Below are 17,340 nucleotides of genomic sequence, written 5' to 3'. Positions count from 1 at the left end.
GAGGAGGGCAACTGAAGTTGTTCTGAAATACCAGATTCTGAAATCCAAGTATCAGTTGAAGGAAATGGGAAAATAATAGCCTAGAAAAGAGAAGGGGTGTGCGTGTGTGTGTGTGTGTTAGGGGTGGGTGGAACACAATAGCTCTCTTTAAGGATTTGAAGGTGTCAGGTGGAAGAGAGAACAGACTTGCTCCGCTTGGCGTCAGAAGAAAGAACAATGAGCAATGGGTGGAAGCCGGGAAGAGACAAATTTAGGTTTGCTGTAAGGAAGCTGATTAGAGTTCTGCCAAAGCAAACAGGGATGCCTCCCAAAGGAGGAGGCTCCCTGGCAAAGAGGTCTCCAGGCTAAAGCTGGTTAACCAGTTGTTGAAGATGTGAGAATTCTAGGTTAGGTCCAGGTTGGACCGGATGGCTCTGGAGGTGCCTTCTCATTCTGAAATGGTGACATTTTGTTTCATTATTTTGTTCTTGCCTCTTACTGAAGTACCCAAGGCTTAGAATAACAACAACAACATTAATAATAAACATTTACATAGCACTCTAAGGTTTGCAAGGTGTCATATACGCTTGATCCCACCTACTCCTCACTTCAGCCGTGTGAGGTAGGTGCCATTTTCCTTATTGTATAAATGAGGAAACTAAAGTTCGGAGAGGAACTTGCCCTGAGTCACACAGCTAATAAATGACTGAGGAGGGCAGAAATCCAACTGAGCTCTTCCTGACTCTAAATGTAGCCCTCTATCCATTTTGCCATGTTTCCATATCAGATGTACCACAGGACATTGAACCTGGCTTTGTACTCTTTGTTTTCACTTAGAATATGCTGGGTCAGGTCAAAGTTGACAAGCAATGCCAAAAATTAAGGCCCCCTCTTCCAGCCTTCCAGACTGGGTAACAGGAGTATATATAGAATATCAGCTGCAAAGGAAGTCCTCATTAATTATGCATACTCATCACTTTTAAGGACTTGGAACAACTTTACTTGTGGGCCTCAGTTTCCTCATCTATAAAACAAGGAAATTACACTCGATGACCTCTAAGGCCTCTTGAAGCTCTAAATCTATAGGCATTTAGGAACAGCTTCCTTCCTCCTCCTAACTGGGAGTCTGACCACCTCATTAGAGCTGCTGATTCATGATGTTTCCAGAGGACAGGTGATAAAGCCAACAACAGCTGCCCCTTGCAGTTGTGGCCTTTTGACACAAGGAAGAAAAAAGTTGGTTGTTCCCCTCATAACAGTTAAAATTAAGGTAGACTGAGGCACAAAGTTCCAAACATGATCATTTTATTAGTAGAGCATGAATTGACCAATAAGTAGGATTGCCACTTCCACAGCTAAGCCAAGATCTCAAATGAGGTAGAGAGTTCTCTTTTATAATTTTGGAGACTACAGAACAAAGAAAAGGACTTTGTAGGCAGGGAATGAGTTATGATTGGTTAAGAGTTCAGTCTCATGGATGGAGAAATCAATATGATTGGTTACAGAGCTGAGGCATGAAGGACAATGATTGGTTGAAAATTGGGAATGAGGGGTTGGCAACAACCTCCTCCTTCCTTCCTGATACTCAGAAATGTTCATTGTTTCAATCTAGCTGCAAGGCTAGAGATAGTGAACCAGACTTCTCTGGATAGCAAACCTGACATCCTTAAAGGATAGCTTGGTGGTGTAAAGACACTAGACCAGATTTACTGGTCTCCATCCGCTTTCCTCAAGGGTAACAGATTCCCTTGAGGCAAGAATAGAACAGTGATTAACAAGAAAACTGGATTTCTAAACTTAACTCATTATAGGCCAGCTGAATTTCTGAAGTAAGTTCAGAGACAAAGAACTATGACTTGGGCAAATCCAGGACAAAAATCAATTAACTGTAAATAGCATCAATTAAAAAAAAGACAGAGTCAATCTGATAATTTCATCCAAAACACTTGTACCTCTTCTTTTGAAAAGTTCCCTAACACCATCCTATTGATTTCTCTAGTAAAATGCTAGCTCTCATTGCAAGAGAAGGGGGAAGGTAAGGGATAAAAGGGTTGAGTCTCTCTCCCCCTTAAAACAGTCTTCATCCTCTCTAAGCAATAGGCCTCAGTATTTGAAAATAAGATTCACTTTCTCAAATATTTAATCATTTCATTTGCCTAAAAATTGTTATCGATCTGTTCTCCAAACCTAGAGTATTATTGAACCACCATCTCCTCCTTTTTAATTGTAGCTACTAAGGTCCCAGCATGTTTACAAACACACACCAATGCAGATACCCTGCAAACATGAACATGAACCAGAATTTGCCTATAACTTTCTCTGAAATAGTGATCTTTTCCCTCTTTACCATAAGGGTAAATGGCTTCTTACCTTAGTCTGATGAATGGGTAAAGAAATCAAAATAACAGGAACAAATCAAATCAAGGTCAAAGTAACTAGCACAAACAGATATTTCCAAAGCAAGAGATCTCCCCATCACCCGCATAACAAGTGGCACCACAGCAACCATCATATACCCAAACACACGTCCTCATGCAGGAGCAAAACATATATACAAACACATCTCATCTTCCTCTATTGCGAAGAATGAATTCTTGTCTTCTTTCTTTTTATAGGTCTGGCTGAAAAAGGAAAACATAAGCTTTTTCAGAACATAGACCTGTCACTGGTGGTAAAGTGCATGGATCATGCCTTAACAAGCCTCTTTCCTCAAACTCATTACATCGCTGGTATAGATGCCAAGACTTTTTGGATTCCCCTGTCTCTCATGCCAGCAGTGTTGCAAGATTTTCTGTTGCTGAAACGTAAAGTAAAACTGGCTGATCCAAAGGCAGTATGATTCAGTCAACCTGAACTGCTCAGTTCCTGAGCAAATGAGGTTGATAAATTTAAAGACTAATCAGGATTTCAGCATCATTCCAGATCTGATTCATCCTGGATTCATTTGGAAGCCTGTGCTCAACATAAGCAAAGTGTCCTCAGCCATCACTGATGAACTGCTCCCAAGCCTTGACTAGAAAGAAAGCAGGAATGGTAAACCAAGACTTGGCAGGAAGGAGTAGGTAGAGGGGGGGAGTGTTGTTGTCTGGGCAGAGTGGGCTCAAAATTCAGATGTTCTACACTATTTGAAGGTCACTGAAAACCCCAGCCTCCCAACCCAATGTTATCTTCCTCTAACCTGATACAGTACTTTTATTTACCACCTTTAGAGTCATTCTTTTTGATTAAAGCATCATCTACAGAAGGCCTTATTAAAATGTGAAAAACTTAAGTTGTGGGAGAGGTAATACAGTAATGACATCCCCATTAACAAGGATGAACTCATCAGATTAGCTCTTGTCACCTGGTGGGAGCTAGACACTGAGGTGCTGGAAGCAAGACAGGTAGCTTTTGATGGTGGAAGGACGGAAATAGAACTGAGCAAGGGGTACTTCCTACAGAAGACAGGTCAAAATGGAGTTCTGAGTGATATAGAGTGGCCCTGAGTAGGAATGGGCAGAAGAAAGGAGAAAAGTCCACCCTTTCTATCCAAAATATTCTCTTCCACTGGCCTTGTGACAGGCCACAGAAAGGAAAGAAAGGGGGTTGGGGGGAGACAAAACTGACAGGGCATGAAACCACAAAATTGAAGTCAGGAGACATCAAAGATAAACTTCAACTACCTCATAGAGAACTGGGGCAGGGATGGGGGTGGGGGAGGGAGATAATATCAAGGTCCTATTCTTTCCAGAGCACTGAAAATAATAGCCATCCATGCCAAATTAGAGGGTGTAATCTTAGTCTCCTCCTAAAAAAGGAAACAAAAACAGCTGGGGATTTTTATCCTGGAAATGGATAGAATGGCAAACCTCAATCTCTGTGGCATACCTCACCCTCAAAGCAGATGCATAACCCATTGCAGGGTATCCTGATCCTTCCCTTCTGGAGTCCCCTTAGAGAACTGCCAAGATCACTGAGAGTCATACAGCCTGTATGTTTCAGAAGGAGGACTTGGACCCAGGTCATCCTGACTTTAAGGCAAGCTCTCTCTACCCAAACTGCCTCTCCTGAGCTACCAGATAAATTCTAATCTGGAGTTTCCATGTTAAATGTCAACCTGAACCTAAACTCACATCAAACTCAATTGACTCTGGACCGCTGCTCTATCCATCAAGGAGTTCCAATCTGCTTACATTGCTGCCAGAGGCATCAAGACCCTCCTTAGAGTCCATGGAGAGATTGTTGATAGTGGTAGCTCTCTCTGGACTTATCCGCTTTGAATTTATAACCCCAGGAGGTGTTTGAGAGTTGGGAAACTGGCCTGGGCTCTGGACATGTAGAATGGAGTATCTAACAATGCACTGATGCGGTAAGCACATCACGTCATGTGGTGTCCTCCCAGCCTGGGCCTTTCTAAAACCCCCTGAATGTGTCTGAAAATTCAGAAAGCCAGAAAGTGGGACTAGACATGTATTATTTGTGTTTTTATCTTTTCCATATCCCGTGTTTAAATAGTTGTTCAATGGACCCCCTCCCCCACCTCAAACAAAATAAAAAAAAAAGTCTCCACAATACTGATGTCATTTTCCTTGCTGGTCATAATACTTATGCAGTGATAAAGTAATCATTTTTTTTTCAAAACATCATGTGAATTCAACTCAGTAGATATTTATGATTTGCCTAGTTTGTATAAGACATTATGGTATGAATTGGGGCTATAAAGGCAAAATAAGACAATCCTTGGCCTCAAGGATCTTAGGATCAAAAAGAGGAGATAAAATAGATACTAAAAAATAAAAAACCCAGCTTTAATAGATAGAATATGATGAGTTGGTGATATCTAAAACATCACGGAGAACAGGAGAGGTGCTACAGTGTGAGAGAAGTATAAATTTCCCAATCTTTTAAATAAATATGCATGTATACATACATACATATATACATATATTTCAAAACATATTATTAAAAGGATGGTTTGTGAACACTTAAAAAAGAAAGGAAGGATCACTGAAAACCAGAGTGGCTTCATCAAGAACTAGTCATGCTAGAAGAACTTCATTCCTTTTTTTTTTTTTTGATAGGGTAACTAAACTGGTAGATCAGGGAAATGATGCAGACAATCAAGCATTTTACAGATGAGGAAACTGAGGCTCAGAGAAGTTAAATAACTTGACCATGATTATAGGTGTCAGGAGCAGAACCGAACTCTGGAGTAAGCAATGATTTAACACAATTCCAGAACTGGCCTGGAATCATCTATTGATATAATCATATGTTTATTTTTAACTTTTCTTATTGATATAATCAATTATGTTAAATGCTTTTTCTTATGTTAAACCATCCCTGCATTCCTGGTATAAATCCCACTTGATCATAATGTATAATATTTGTAATATATTGTCATAATCTTTTAGCTAATATTTTATTTAGGTTTTTTTATCTGTATTCATTAATGAAATCTGTCTATAATTTTATTTTCTGTTTTTACTCTTCCTGGTTTAGTATTAGTGTCATATTTGTTTCATGAAAGGAATTTGGTAGGATCCCTTCTTTGCCTATTATTCCAAATTATTTAATATTGGGATTAGTTGATCTTTAAATATTTGATAGAATTCACTTGTAAATCCATCCAGTCCTGGTACTTTTTTCTTGGGAAGCTCATTTACGACCTGTTCAATGTCTTTTTCTGAAATAAGAATAAGTCTCTGGAATGTGGATTCTGGTCCTAGCTCTAACAGGTCTACTCTGTGGGTCCTTACTAACTGTATGACCTTAGGCATGTCTTAGCCTCTATGAGACTCCTTTTCTTCTCCTATAAAATTGAAGACTTAGATTAGATAGCATCATCTAGGAGCTCTCTCAATTCTGCAGGTATGATCCTTTGCCCCCAAGTCCACCATGGTATCCTCTGTACCTTGCCATCTCTTAATACAGAGGAGCAGCATAAAATAAGATTTAAAAGGTCCAGATAGAAGTGTATCTTCTCATAAGTGTATCACCTCATGCTCCTCCTGACAAATTGTGAATCCCCGATGTTATGTCAGATCACTTACATCAAAGGATTTCCACTAACTCCACTAACAGGGATGTCAACATGGGAGTGAAGGAGAGAGGGGGCAGAAAGTCTCTCTCATTCTTGTGTAGGTTTTGGATCTCTCTGCATCCAAATGGGTATTTAAAACAGTGCATTGCAGGATTAGCTTCCTGTTGTTTCTTATGTCTCAGAAATGTTCTATTGGAGTTCTATAGTATAGCCTCAGGCCCACAATCAGATGCCAGTTGGCACTGCTCCTCACACATGAAGTGTCAGCTAATGCTGTAAGATTTCTCAGCCACGACTGATCATAAAACTAGGAGAGAATAAACCTAGAGATAGTGTAGTGGAAAGAACACTGAATTTGGAATCGAGGGAGAAGGCTTCTAATCTTGTCCCTGCTGCTCATTACCAAGGTAACTTTGAGCAGGTGACTTAAGCTCTGTAGGTCCAAGCTTCCTCATCTGTAAAGTGTGAAGATAGGACTAGCTAATCTCTGAGTTCTGAGTTTCCTTCCTTCTCTATGAGTACAGGGTCTTGACTTTGCCACTAATGACCTATGTGACTCTAGGCAAGTCACTTATTTCTCTGATTCTCATTTTCTGCTTCTGTAGAAGAAGAGAGTTGGTTCCTTCCAGCCACAACTGCCTACGATTCCATGACTTCTGAGGGAGGAACAATGATACTTCAACTTCCCATGTCTCTCCCACACAGTACGTGGCACGGAGTTACAGGGCATGTGTAACCTTAGCAAATGGGAACTGAAACTTCAGACAAAATCCCCCTCCTGCATATCTAGGGAAGGTTTCCTACAAGGTTGGATAAGATGTTCCTCTAGAATAATGGAGCTTCAAGGGATTATGAAAAGATATTTAGATTCATAGACTTAGAGAATTTTAGAATTGGAAGGAATCTAAGTGGTACTTAGTTACGTGGACTGCCTAGCGCACAAGGCTGTTGTAAGAAAAGCACTTTTGGTAAGCCATTAAATTTATATGTATATGTACATATATATGTATATACATACATACACACACACATATATACACATGTGTGTATATATGTATGTATTTATATATTTCTATTCTTCCCTTTCATTCACCTCTCTGGACATAACTCCTTCTCAGCCAATTTCCTTGTTTCAAAGTTGTCACATCATTGTCTAAGCAATATCAAATCAAGCGGTGTCAGGTTACTTAAAAATACTTCTCATTTCATTTTTGTGAAGATATATCCAGATATTTTGCATCAAAAATGAAAACAGATGTCAGGGTCTGAATCACCAAGGCAGGCTGAGGAATTCCAGATAAGGGCAGCTAGTTCTCTGGGCTTCCTATAAAATAATCCCAGTACTTTTGCTCCTCAGTGGTTAATCTCTTATCTCTAGCCCTCAAATTCCCTTGATGTCACCTCTGTCGGGTCCTCAATGACACTAGCAAACTTATTATTCAGTCAGTCAACAAGCATTCATTACATGTTTTCTATGTGCTAGGCACTATACTAAGTCATGAGGATATAAATATAAGCAAAAAGGATGCATCCTGACCTCAAGGAGCTTACATTATAATGAGGGAAGACAACACACAAAATGTAGCTGAAGAGCAGGGGGTGAAGTGGAGAAGAGATGGTACCTGCCTGTGTGGGGACATGGTAGTAAAATCCAACGACTCAGGAACAGAGCTAGGAAATGAATGAAGGATGGTTGGCCTGGCACCCTTCCTCAAAATGGAGATTCCGGGAGGAACACGCCAATGGGAGAAGGGAGCTACAGAGGGAGTAGGGGATATTTCAGGATGAGAAGGCCACAGGCCAAGCACTAAGGAATGCTGGGAGGTAAGAAGGTAGCTAAGGAATAGTGGTGAAGTCCAGGGAGTCAGAAGCAGGCTAATTTTTTTATAGCATTAATTCACGAAGGTTGTGTCAAACCTCTTCGATGAGTGTATCCGCTCTCTATGTTTGACTTTGCTTCCTACGTCATTGGGCTTTACTTGATCTGAATTTGACATCATCAGATACAAGCTGCCTTAATTTCTCTCCTGTTCGTCTCGAAGCTTCCTAATATCTTTATCCATCCCTCTTTTCTATATTTCTGTGTCAGAAGCCTCTTTGCTTTAACCTAAAGGTAGCTTTTCTGGTTGTGCCTTTCATTCTATCCTTCCATTCTCCTTCCTCTGAGTTCTTGCTCTATCGGACTTATCAGGGTTACAAACTCATATGTATGAGAAGCGGGACTTGAACCCCAATCTTCTTGGTTTTGATTATAGATCTCTTATCCACCAGTCCACCTTGCCTCTGATTGTATCTTCATTATAACTACAGAAGGCAACCCCATCCTCCTAATCCCTCAGGCTCACAAACTAGGAGTTCTCCTGGATTCCTCACTCTCTCTCACCCTCCACATCCAATCTATTGCCAAGGCCTGTTGATTTTACCTTTGCAACATTTTTTAAATACAACCCTTTCTCTCCTCTGATACTGCCAGCTCTCCATAGCAGGCCCTCATCCCCTCATGCCATGATTATTTCAATAAGCTGCTGGTGGGTCTGCCTACCTCAAGTCTCTCTTCACTCCAAATGCAACTTCCATTTAGCCATGGAAGTCATTTTCCTAAAACGGAGGTATAATCATGTCAACCTTTCTATTGCCTCTAAGAGCAAATACAAAATTTTCTGTTTGGCATTCAAAGCCCTTCATAACCTAGCCCCCTCCTACCTTTCCAGTCTTCTCATACCTTCCTCTCCAGCTCATACTCTTTGATCCAGTGGTACTTGCCTTCTGGCTGTTCCATGAACAAGACACTAGTTCTCTGTTTCAGGCATTTTCTCTGGCTGTCCACCACACATGGGCAGAATGTTCTACCTCCTCTGCTCTGACTACTAACCTCCTTGGCTTCCTTTAAGTCCCAACTAAAATCTCACCTTCTCCTGGAAGTCTTCCCCAGCCCCCCCCCCCCTTAATCCCAGGGCCTACTTTCGGTTATTCCCTATTTATCCTGTATATAACTTGCTTTGTATACATTTGTCTACATGTAGTCTCTCCCGTTTAGGTATAAGCTCCTTCAGGGTGGGAACTGTTTTTTGCCTCTTTTTGTATCCCCAGGACTTAGCCCAGAGCCTCCCACGTTGTAGGCACTTAATGTTCATTGAATGATTGATTGATTGATTGTGGAGGCTACACTTGATATATGGGGTAGGATTTCTGGCAATTTTCCCTTTTCCCATTGTTCCTAAACAATGTTGTTCTAAACAACAGGTTTAATAGGAAGCCCATGTACAAGGGGGTGGTCTTAAAGGCACCCTTTACTAAACAGAAAGTCATGGCCCTAAAGGAAGAACTGAGAGCAAAGGGTATCACCCACACAAGACAGGCTCCAGCTAAGAGGGAATAACTACACAGTGCAGTGGATAGAGTGATGGACTCAGAGTTGGGAAGTGCTGGGTTCACATCCTGCCTCATGCACTTACTAGTTGTATGACTCTCAGAAAGTCATTTCAACTTTGTCTGCTTCGGTTTTTTGGTCTATAAAATGAAGGGGGTTGAAGCAATGGCCTCTAATATCCCTCCCAGCTCTAAATCTAAGATCAGTGATCCTCCTCAGCTAAGTACCTTCTTTATCACATACTGTTAGATAATACAGAGAGCCAAAGGAACTGTAAGAGATCATCTAGTTCTTTCCTCTCCCTTCGGGCAGGATAACATCCAAACAATTCCAGGAAGAAGAGAAACTCTGATATTTTTAAAGCTCTCCAGAAACTCCATAACCCATGTCAGCAACAAAGCCCTGGGTTTAATGAGAAAAAAGACAAATAGTTCCAGAAAGTCTCTTAAAAATGACTAACATTTTTCCTGACTCCTCAACTTTTCTAAACACATTCATTTTAAGAGACACTGAACAGAGATCACAATCCCATGAGTGCATGGAAAGTGCCTTTATATTTTCAGCATTGAGGAAAAATTCGGAAACTATTATTTGTGACGGCAGAAGCCGAACCAGAGTTCACATATAAGGAAGGTTTTCATTAATTTTAGCACATAAAAATAGAATCATAATACTCTATTGATATAAATAAAACTGACCTTCCTCTCTTTGCTTTCTGGTTCATTTAAAAAATAAAGCAAGTGATTTCCATACTAGTGAATGGGCCCATGAAATAGCCAGGGTTTTAATGCAAATCCTAATTTAAGCATACATTTCCCACTCCCCACTTCTTTCCTTTCCTTGCTTTGCCATGCCATTTTTTTCCTTTTCTTTCTTCCTTCCTTCTTTTTTTTCTCTTTCCCTTTCTTTTTTCTATTCTTTCTTTTTTCTTTTTATTTCCTTCTTTTTCATTCTCTCTCTCTCTCTCTCTCTCTCTCTCTCTCACACACACACACACACACACACAAACACACACACATCAGTGATATTTTGTAGATTAGATAGATATCTTTTACATTTCAGAAGCCAGGAATTCTCTTTATCTTTTCCTGAATTATCAGGTATTAGAGTTTACCTTCTCTATTGAGAAACAGCTCAGTGATTTTTCAAAATGAGAATAAAGCAAAAAGAAATTGAAAGCATAAAGGATTTTGCTATTTCCCTTTAGCATATGTCTAGACTGGAAAGAGTCAGGCCTTTCTTATGTGTCGGCAAGACCTTTGTCTTCATTTTCAGTTTGAGTATGCAGAGCTGCTTATCTTTCAGAAGCCGCTAATTTCTTCTAAGACAGTTTGGTCAAGTTTCCCACTTGGTGAACCATAGGCCATGATCTAAACAGCTAAGCTTAGAGAATTGAATGAGGGAGAATGTGACACATTGTCCCAATAAAAATGTCACTTTTTATTAAATGAATAGGCCATTAATATTAACTAATTAAGGTAAGAGAAATAATGAGTCTAGGGAAGTCCTGAATGAGGAAACTCTCTCCACCAATGAAGGTTGGTGCTTTCTCTTCAACTTCTGGTCTTAGAGTTACCTAGACCATTGAGAGGTGTCACAGAGCCTTGTCAGAAATGGGACTGACTTGGGTCTTCCTGGCTTTGATCTTTTTCTCCTCTATCTATGATCTCTCTATGTTATTTCTTGTTATTAACTAATCATAATATGTGAACATTATGGACTATTTTAAGCAAGACTTAGAGAAGTATGGGCAGTTAGATGGTGAAATAGATAGAGTGCTGGGCCTAAAGTCAGGAAGACTCATCTTCATGAGTTCAAGTCTGACCTTAGACACTTATTAGCCAGGTAATCCCTGTTTGCCTCAGTTTCCTCATCTGTAAAATGAGCTGGAGAAGGAAATGGCAAACCATTTTAGTATCTTTTCCAAGAGAACCCCAAATGGGGTCATGAAGAGTCAGACACAACTGAAAAATGCCTGACCTGAAATGGAGTTATATGAAGACTAAAGTTATATCCAATAACATTATCACTAAATTTCTGTTGTTATGAACTGTTGCTTAATTTTCTTTTTATATCTATGTATGTGTGTATATATATAGAGAGAGATAATTTTTTTTTTCATTTTCAACATTCACTTCCATAAGATTTTGAGTTTCAAATTTTCTTCCTATCGCACTCCTCTCCCCCTTCAAGACAGCGACATGCAATCTGATATAGGCTCTACTTATACATTCATATTAAGCAAAATTTCCCATTAGTCATGATGTAAAGAACAATTAGAACTAATGGGAGGAACCATGAGAATGAAGCAATAAAACAAAACAGCAAAAGAAAAGGAAAGCAAATAGTAAGCTTCCATCTCTTTATATATATTAAAGAAAAACTTTCAACCAACACCCTCAATGATGGCAAGGTGACAAAAATTTTGCACAGCTTTCTATTGTTTAAAACAAGCTTCCCTCCAGCCTTTTACCAGACTCTTGCCCTGACCTAGCCTAGGGTTCTTATTCATGATGGTTTTCTGATAAGCTAAGAAAAAACTTCAGGTCCTACATTCCAAATTGGCTTTCTTTATCTTCCCCCTTACATGAGCATAGCCTCCTTGGTCCTCTGTTTCCTCATCTGTAAAATGAGGAGTTTGAACTAGAGGATCTCCATAATCCTTTGTAGCTCTAAGTCTCATGATATGAATGAGGTGACAAGATATCATGAAATTACTCAGGAAATCTTGATTTTTGATAACTTGTGCAGTCCGGAATGTCATGTAGTCCTACTACCTACTCAACGCAATAATCATCTCTAACAAGTAGTGATCTAGCATTCATGATAACTCTTGATCTAGGACTCTTGAAAAATGCTATCCACCTCCAGAGAAAGAACTGATGTTGTCTGAATACAGACTAAAGCATGCCATTTTCCATTTTTTTGTTTGTCTTCTTGTACAAAATGACTAATATAGACATGTTTTACATGATTGTATGTGTATTATTTATATCAGATTGCTTACCATCTCAGGGAGGGGGGAGGAGAGGGATAGAGGGATAGATTTTGGAGCTCAAAGCTTAAAAAATGAACATTAAAATTGTTTTTATGTGTAGTTGGGGGAAAATAAGGTATTATTTTTAAAATGCCATAAGGTTTTATACTGTCATGAATTTCAGCATTCATCTCTAACTGTGACTAGGATTGCAGGATTGTAGGAGAGTTAGAGTCAAAAAGAACCTTACAGGTCATTGAATCCAACCCTTCCTTTTGCAGCTAAGGAAACTGAGGCTTGGAGAATCTAAGTAGCACATCCATGGTCCCATATCTACTTGGTGTCAGAGGCAGGATTCAATCCCAGGTCCAGCACTCTGTCTACTATTCCAGGTGTGTCACAATCCTATCTCAGAAAACATGTCCCTCCACCTTTCAACGATTTTTAAAATATTGTCAGTCTTTCAGGGAAAAATAGATAGGCTGTCTGTTCAGTCAGTCAGAAATCTTTAACTTCACTACCCTCTGGTGGGTGTAGCTAGTCAAGCTACATGACTTTCTATTAGGAAAAAAATGTGGTTTAGTTTATTACTGATAAACAGAAAAGAACAGAGAAAGAGATACATTTCAGGGTATTAAAATACCCTCTTTTTGCTATTATCCCCTGGTCATTTTTTCCAAGATCTAAGAAACCTCTCAGAAAATTCCTCCCTCTGTTAGATCCTTATCACAATTGTAAAATTCACAGTAGGGGTGCTAAGAAAAGCCTCCTTTCTATCTGTTATTTGATTCAGTTTATCAATATTGACTGAGGACTGAATCTATGTGACCAATTTGGGGAGATATGGAGTTGAAGAGAGCATCCAGAGAAAAGCAACAAGTGATGAATGAAAGATTTTGAAAAGCTCTGGGAAAAGATTTAGTCATCCAACATTTATTGACCACCTACTGTAAACATATCACTGAAATGAGGTGCTGTGGAATTAAAGAGGAGTGAGAAGGCACGGGCCAAATTAAACTTCAAGAAGAAAAGATAAAATAAGTGATTTACCAAATATCTTTAAGTATATAAAGGGTTACTTATAAGATATGATAAATAAATATAATAAATAAAATCATTTTCTGTCTTTACAGAATACCAAGCAAAAAGGATATAAATTTATATGGGGGGGGAGAGAGAGAAAGAAAGAGAGAGAGAGAGAGGAAGAAGAAGAGGAAGAAGAAGAAGAAGAAGAAGAAGAAGAAGAAGAAGGAGAAGAAGGAGGAGGAGGAGAAGGAGAAGGAGGAGAAGGAGAAGAAGGAGAAGGAGAAGAGGGAGAAGAAAGAGGAGGAGGAGAAGAAGAAGGAGGAGGAGAAGGAGAAGGAGAGGAAGAAAGGAAGGAAGGAAGAAAGAAGGAAGAAGAAAAAAGGAAAGAAGGAAAGAGAGAGGGAAGGAAAAAGGAAGGAAGGAGGGAGGGAGGAAAGAAAAAGAAAGAAAGAGAAAGAAAGAAGGAGGGAGAAAAGGAAGGAAGGAGAAAAGAAGGAAAGGAAAAGAAAGAAGGAAGGAAGGAGGGAGAAGAAGAAGAAAGGAAGGAAAGAGAGAGGGAGAGAGGGAAGAAGGGAGGGAGGAAAGAAAGAAGGAAAGAGAATTCTATTAAAGAGTAGGAAAAGTTGAATCACAGAATCTCATGAATCATCCCAACCAAACTATTCCTGAAATATGAATGCCCTTTGTAAAATCCCTGAGCGGTGCTTGTCCATAATCTGCTTGGAAAACCTCTCATTAGAAAATATGTTCCTTGGGAGTTGGGATTGGTTCATTCTTTGTATTTGCACCCTCAGCATCTAGCAGAATGCCTGGGGCCATAATACTTGATGGTTAATAAATGCTTACTGATTCAATGGACACCGGATAACTTCTGAAGCAATCCATTCCACTTTGGCACAGGGCTAAATTACTAAGAAATTTGTCCTTTCATCAGATTAAAATGTTGTTCTTGCAACTTGTGCACAGTGATCTCAGTTCTTTCCTATGAGGCCAAGCCAAACAATTCCACGCGACAATCTTTCAAATACTTAAAATAGTCATCATTCCTTCTTAAGTCTTCTCTAACCCAAACACCTCCGATTCTTTCAATCACTTGTTAGATGGCATGGTTTCAAATCTCCTCTCCAAACTTGCTCACCCTCCTCTGGTTGGGATCCTGCTTTTCAATAGTCTTCCTAACAATGTACCCAGCATTGAATTCAATACTCACAGTATGGCCTTGTGATTCCCGCTTTTGGTCCTAAGCACTATAGCTTCCTGTGTTCTAGGCACCATTTTTTTTTATTAAGTATTGGGATAAGGACAATATTCATGATTTCATTAATCTATCCCATGTGATCCCATGTGAGGAAACTCCCTCTGCCAGTGCAGATTTGTACCTTTCAGTGTAGACAGTTGTCCAGAGTTCTGAAATGTTACATGACTTGTTACTTCTGTCTTGGTAGAACTTGGCTCCAGGGTGACCCTCTATCCACTAAGCAATAGTGAATCTCTTTTATTAATGCAATCTAAGAGTTTTTTAACTCATTGGTGTGACTTTAGCTGGTGATTAGCTCATTGGTGACTGAAATGCCCCACGGTTAAAGCATATATTACCTAATTTGGTCAAATTGGATAATATTTGTATAGAGTTTCCTAATGTGCTATACAGGGCAGCGAGGTGGTACAGTGGATAGAGTTCTAGGCCTGGCATCAGGAAGATCTGAGTTCAAATCCAGCCTCAGATACTTACTAGCTGGGTGACCCTGGGAAAACCACTTAACCCTGTTTGCCTCTGTTTCCTCATCTATACAATTGAGGTGGAGAAGGAAATACCAAACCATTCCAATATCTTTGCCAAGAAAATCCCAAATGTTGTCACAAGAGTCAGACACAACTGAAAAACAAGTGAACAACAAAATATGCTATATAAATGCTAGCTATTATATGATTAAGTGCTTTTCTCAATATGAGCTTATAGTAAACTCAGTTTTCTTAAAACTCCCAATTTTGCTATTTGTTTTTTTTCCCACACAAATGATTGTCTAAGCATGAGTATGGTAACAAACTCATTGAAGGCATCAAGACATTTTTCTTATCATCTCTTTTTAACTTATCTTGGGTTTCAATTCTTTCAACCATTTTTCTTCTATGCTTCCAATGCTGAAGACCATTCTATCTGGTAGAGAACAGAGAGGCCAAATGGAGTTGCATAATTAGTTCTGCTTTAGCACTTTAATCCATTATCATCATCCTCTCCACCACAAGCAGAAACCCTTTCTTTTCTTTGATCTTACTCTAGCTTTCCAAATAGCTTTTTTAAAATCCCTTTTGTTGTCCTTGGCACTGATTGCAAAGCTCAGCTCATTCTGGTCTTTAGTCTTTCTGACATTATTCTTCTTACAGAGACATTATAGTCTTTTGTAATAATTTTCCATTACTTCCCCTAGCTTTCATCTTATTTAATTTTTTTAAAAACTCTGAGTTCATTGATATTGTCACACCTGTCTCTCAAAGAAATTCCCACTCCTCCTTTTTCTCGAAAGAATAGTTTTTGCTTGTGCCATTGGAATTTTAGTTTTGAGAGCATCCTATCCTTCTTGAACAAACTAAGACAACAGGCTGTGTTTTCCTACCTTATAGTGAGAAGACCAACAGAGGTCACCATGTCTTGGGACCAGCCTCCACATTTCCAGCACTGGTATCAGTCAAGCCCACTACCCCATTGGACTGGCACAACAAAAGACCCTTCAATCATTCAGTCAACAAGCATTGATTAGCTGTTACTATGTGCCAGGCACTGTAATAAGTTCTAGGAATACAAAGAAAGTAAAAAACATGGTTTCTGTAGTCAAGAAGCTTCAAAGAAGACACTGTGCTCCATGAGCAAAGCAGAATCACAGGAGCACAAGGAAAACATGAACTGCACAAATCCAGAGACATCTCCATCCCAAGTGTTCTAATGCTCTACCTGTGCCCGACTTGCAGTAGAGCCTTTTGAGCTCATATCATCCTGGTCAACCACAGCCAAAAACACTGTATCCAGACCCCAACGTTGTGATGTCACTGGTCCTCTTTGGAAATGAGGGACAAACGACAACATTCAGGTTAGATGAAAGGTAATTTCAAAGAGAAGATACCAGGAGTGGGGGATTAGGAGACAAGAAGGAAAGATACTAGGAAAGACCTCTCATAGAAAATGAAATCTGATTGGGGGTAGAGGTATTCAGAATGCACGCCATCTTGGGGTAGGGGGAGGAGAGAGATAGGGAGAAAATTTGGAACTCAAAATCTTGTGGAAGTGAACGTTGAAAACTAAAAATTAATTAATTAAAAAAAAAGAAGATGAAATCTGAGCTAATCTTTGAAGTAAGCCAAGGAAGCCAGGAAATAATAACAATAGCTTACATTTACATAGCACATAAAAGTTTGCAAAGCATTTTATATATATATTATCTCAATTGAATAGATGGTCCCCAGCCCTTATCCCTGGCTGAATTAGGCCACCTGAATTTCCATTCACCTCTTTCCTTCCTCTGAGTATAGATAGGGTGCCCTACCTTCCTTCCCCTACGCAACACACACACACACACACACACACACACACACACACACAATCAGTGCATCCTGAAGAATCTTTTTGAGGCTACTTTTTCTAACTCCCTGTATCACCTTTTGTGTCCACATACAAATTGACTTGATCTGATAAGCATCAAGAAGATATGAGCACTGAAGGAAGAGAAAGATATAACTGGTAGCCACTGCCACCATGGGTCCATATCTCCACTACATTGCTAATAACTACCAGCACAATAATTATCATATTAACAAGATGTTTCCCATATAAATCCAAAGAGTATGAACTCAAGCTCAAGCATTTCTTGCTTTTTGTTGCTACAAATTCTTTCCCTTACATCACGGAAGCATTTGCAATCTTCTCCCTGAGGTTTTTCAACACAGTACAATAGAGCCCAATTTAAGACAATT

General features: G+C 39.5%; 1 protein-coding gene across 2 annotated transcripts in view; it reads left to right on the top strand.

The window, feature by feature from the left end:
• DHRS9 (dehydrogenase/reductase 9) overlaps positions 1-4,522 on the top strand; it is a 32,382-nt gene extending 27,860 nt beyond the window's left edge. For both annotated transcript variants that reach the window (XM_027866008.1, XM_027866009.1), the window contains one exon: positions 2,595-4,522. In XM_027866008.1, the coding sequence (XP_027721809.1) occupies positions 2,595-2,818 (224 nt within the window). In that variant the 3' untranslated portion in view covers positions 2,819-4,522. The remainder of the gene's footprint in view (positions 1-2,594) is intronic.
• The last annotated feature ends 12,818 nt before the right edge of the window (positions 4,523-17,340 follow it).

This window comes from Vombatus ursinus, unplaced genomic scaffold (genome assembly GCF_900497805.2).
Source record: "Vombatus ursinus unplaced genomic scaffold, bare-nosed wombat genome assembly UNPS02014779.1, whole genome shotgun sequence".
NCBI lineage: Eukaryota > Metazoa > Chordata > Mammalia > Diprotodontia > Vombatidae > Vombatus > Vombatus ursinus.
This window is presented reverse-complemented; position numbering and strand designations above follow the sequence as displayed.